The following is a 3,576-nucleotide window of genomic DNA, read 5'->3' as shown; positions in this document are numbered from 1 at the left end:
AAAAAAGGTGGGGGGGAGTTCTGGGGCAGTATACTTTCCATTTCTTTGCTTATTATATGATAGAAGTTACTTTAACCTCTAATAAAGCTGTTCCCTCCCCTCCTTTTTTTTTACCTATCCAGCAGTCCACTTTCTTTCCAAACCTCTGAAGAACATTTATTCCTAATTTTTCTACAACAAAAATGAATATATGACAGCGCTAATGATATCTAAATGCAGTGGAAGGACAGCTGTTTATTGGTAAATCTTCATTTAAAGACAAGTATCTTTGAGACTTTATAGATGTATTTAAAAATAGAATAAATAAATCCAAAAGAGCTCCTAACTCAGACTTCAAACAAGTTCCATTTCACTGCATGATTAATATTACTATGGAAGCTACATAAAACTTGAGAATATATGCAGAGCCAAACGTAGCCACAAACTCCTTATCATACAAGCATACAAATAATGTAATGCTTGAGTAATGGCATTATCTTTAATTGCACTGCTAATGTTTCGAACTCTATTAGACCACTGCCTGTCTTTTGTGCTTAAGGCCAGGATCATTTCACTATTTTGTTTTCTATGAATACCTACCCGACAAATCTCTGTAGCCACCAGCATGCTGAGACAATTGAACCAATTGTCATAGGCTTCCAAATTATAGGTTTTGGTCACATCGCCTCGACACTGTAAGAGAACAGGTCACGTGTTAATCCTATTCTGTATCATTATAAAGTCAACATACCAAAAGACAAACTTCCCTTTCATGTCTTGATAAAATCTCATTAGATATTTCTTCAGGCATGAGCTTAAAGAAGGTTAGAAAATGTCAGCCTTTCTTGCACAGGTTATACTCGAATCGTGGAGGTTCTTTACTCTGGTTATTCTTTATTTCATTTTCCCTTTGTACCCCTTCTTTTACCTTGTGATTATCCAGGGAGTCCATGTGGCTAACAATCTGCATCAGATCCTCCGGATAAATGTTGCTCACCCTTTCCTGTGTTTGGGGAGATGAGAGATTGTCACTGTACAGACAAACAGGGAGTTCATCAATAAAGCTCAAAGTTAGGAGAACATTTTGGTAACTTTCTTCTTCTTACAGTGTAGACATGTGAGGTGTTTTTATGGGTGTACCTAATTGGTCTCATTCATTATTTGGTATTTTTTGATTAAAACATTAGAGGCTTTCAGTGAAGCCATAGCAAAATTCATATTGATGATGATATTAATATTTAGTAAATGGAAAATGAAATAATTCACACAAATCAGTATCTCACCAGTTCAATATAAGTCAGCTGCTGTGCCAAGATCAGAGGGTCACAGCACACACTCAGGATGTCCTTTTGAGTTGACTGTGGCTTGGTTTTAAGGATGGTGCCTTTGTCAGTAACAGGTTGCCGGAATTTCTCTCTGATTTCCTGGTACTGGCTCCGTGAAGAGAGGGCCATTCGGAGATTCTGTGTCATTTGGCTAATGATCTTTTTCACTGTTCCATTTTCCTAAGCAAAGGGCAGAAGCAATGACTCCAGACACAGACTGCCAAACAATTTGTGACAGGGAAAAATAAATGCCTGTTATCCATTTTATTTCATCTTATCTGATCATCCTATGACAAATGAACTTGTCCTAACTGCCCACACATCTTCATACTGATACTGTTGTGCCTGTCGGCCTCCCCAATTCTGTTTCACTTGCTTGGCTGGTTTGCTCCTTGGGACAGTTTCTGGCTAGTACCACACTTCAAAAGACATCAGGGTAAACAGCTTAAAAGCGTGTATAGTGAAAGGTGGTTGAGTTGCTTGCACAAGGTTTCTTGGATCCTCTGTGTACCAGCTGCCAAAAAGCTCTTTCTTATTCTGATCGTATCGACTGATGATCAAGTCTATCTAGCCCAGGCATAATCTAGGGAATTCACATTATGTTCAAGAATATATCCCTAAAAACCCTGGCTTGGCTTTGAACAACTATAGCATCCAAAGGTGTAAGTAAGAGCACAATGTACAACATGTTCTTGGACAACTCAAATGCATTCCTGTTTATCAGGTGCAGATTTTAACCTTAGGATCTATAGGGATACATACTGGTAAAGCCATAAAAATATAATCCATCCACTCAGTGTTTTGACAAATAAGGCAAGCTGAATTCTGTCTGCTGTTGATTGTTTGCGTCCTATAGACATTTCTCTGTGAGGTCAACCCTAAAGAGCTAACTATCACTTTCCTACCCTTACATGCCTCCTGTTAGTGCTTTAAACGACACAGGTTCTCCAACCCTATTATTCCTGCTCCTGGCAAAACTAATTCTACCAAAGACAGTCCTTCTCCCCTTTCCTATGCAATTGTTTTCTTGCTTTAATGCAAATTATTTCTCTTGACGTTAGCCACAAGGTTAACAGTTAGTTTACAACCTACTGTTGGTTTCTGACAGTCAACTGGATGCACTAGAAAGAACTGCAATGAATCTGTGATCATTCAGAGAAGGCACTAATGTGCAGTGATGACTGAAATTATGTAGCAGATGTGAGAGACTATGACTACCAAATACTTGTATATTGCATGCTATAATTAAGCAATAATAGTGTCAGAATGTTGCTTTACAAGGCAATAATCTGACTCCCAAGTGAAATCAAATGAAAAGCTGAAGGCAGTGTGCCTCATCTTGATGAGGCAACTGGATTACTACTGAACAGCAGCTGGCTGGAGCCATTTCGGATATCGTGCTACAAGTGTTCAGAAATGCCAAGGGAGCGTGGCGGGGGGACTAAAATAAAGCGCTAATTCTGCTCTTTGGTATGCTGAGCTTTCTATTGTAAATCATTTGACTTCAGCCGCCAGGCCTGACTTACCCATATGTCTGGGATGAGGCAGACCTTCTAGGTATGGATCACAGAGAATGAAACTTGAAGGCAGGTGAAGTATGACAGGTTTGTGAAAATGAACAAAGAAACTGCAGTGACATGGAAAACTATGGCTTGCTTAAGCTGTTGTGAATTTATTAGCGTCTTAATACTTAGACAAATGTCCTTAGAGTGTTAGCAGTTTCCTTTCACTACTAGTCTTACCCTAAATTTTCTTATACCTTTGGAGAATAAGTCAATGAGCGTACAATAATTTGTCCTTGTTTGAATTCAAACAAGACTTCTCTACTTCATTTGGGGTGCAACCCTGGCTGTAGTTGTAGCTATTTGGTATGCTGCCTGATTTCACTAGGACAAGCATCTGACCACTTTGTGCGAGTTCTCAGTTTACTTTCTATCCTATGTATAGACAATAGTGTCCTCAGGGGATCTGGAAAAGCTTTAAAATACAAAGTAAAACCATTACCATAATCCCTTGCTGAAGCACAGTATGGGTAACTTCTTGTGGTAACATATACTGAAAGCAAGAGCTGCTTTTTGTCAGTCTCAAGTTATGTTTCCTAGGGGTCAGATGTGGCGTAGATCTCTGATCAGACTTGACTTGTAGCCTTGTTAAGGGGATAAGTAGAGTGATGCTGTAATTAATGGATGTCATCAGATGCCTCGGACATCAGAGCACTGAGCTACTCTATGAAGATCTGTTTTTCTCAAATGACAATTTATTCATACGTAAG

At 39.0% G+C, this 3,576-nt stretch overlaps 1 protein-coding gene across 1 annotated transcript in view; it reads right to left on the bottom strand.

Moving 5' to 3' along the window:
* Positions 1 to 437: 437 nt before the first annotated feature.
* Positions 438 to 3,576, bottom strand: part of LOC104472282 (ras-GEF domain-containing family member 1A-like) — a gene marked incomplete at both ends in the record, with an annotated part of 11,426 nt that continues 8,287 nt past the window's right edge. Inside the window, 3 exons of the mRNA XM_010087881.1 lie at positions 438 to 672; positions 908 to 982; positions 1,263 to 1,484. Coding sequence (XP_010086183.1) covers positions 438 to 672; positions 908 to 982; positions 1,263 to 1,484 — 532 coding nt within the window. The remainder of the gene's footprint in view (positions 673 to 907; positions 983 to 1,262; positions 1,485 to 3,576) is intronic.

The sequence above is a fragment of the Pterocles gutturalis genome, unplaced genomic scaffold, assembly GCF_000699245.1.
Source record: "Pterocles gutturalis isolate BGI_N339 unplaced genomic scaffold, ASM69924v1 scaffold36816, whole genome shotgun sequence".
NCBI lineage: Eukaryota > Metazoa > Chordata > Aves > Pterocliformes > Pteroclidae > Pterocles > Pterocles gutturalis.
The sequence above is the reverse complement of the archived record's forward strand: the minus strand, read 5'-3'. Positions and strand labels throughout refer to the sequence as shown.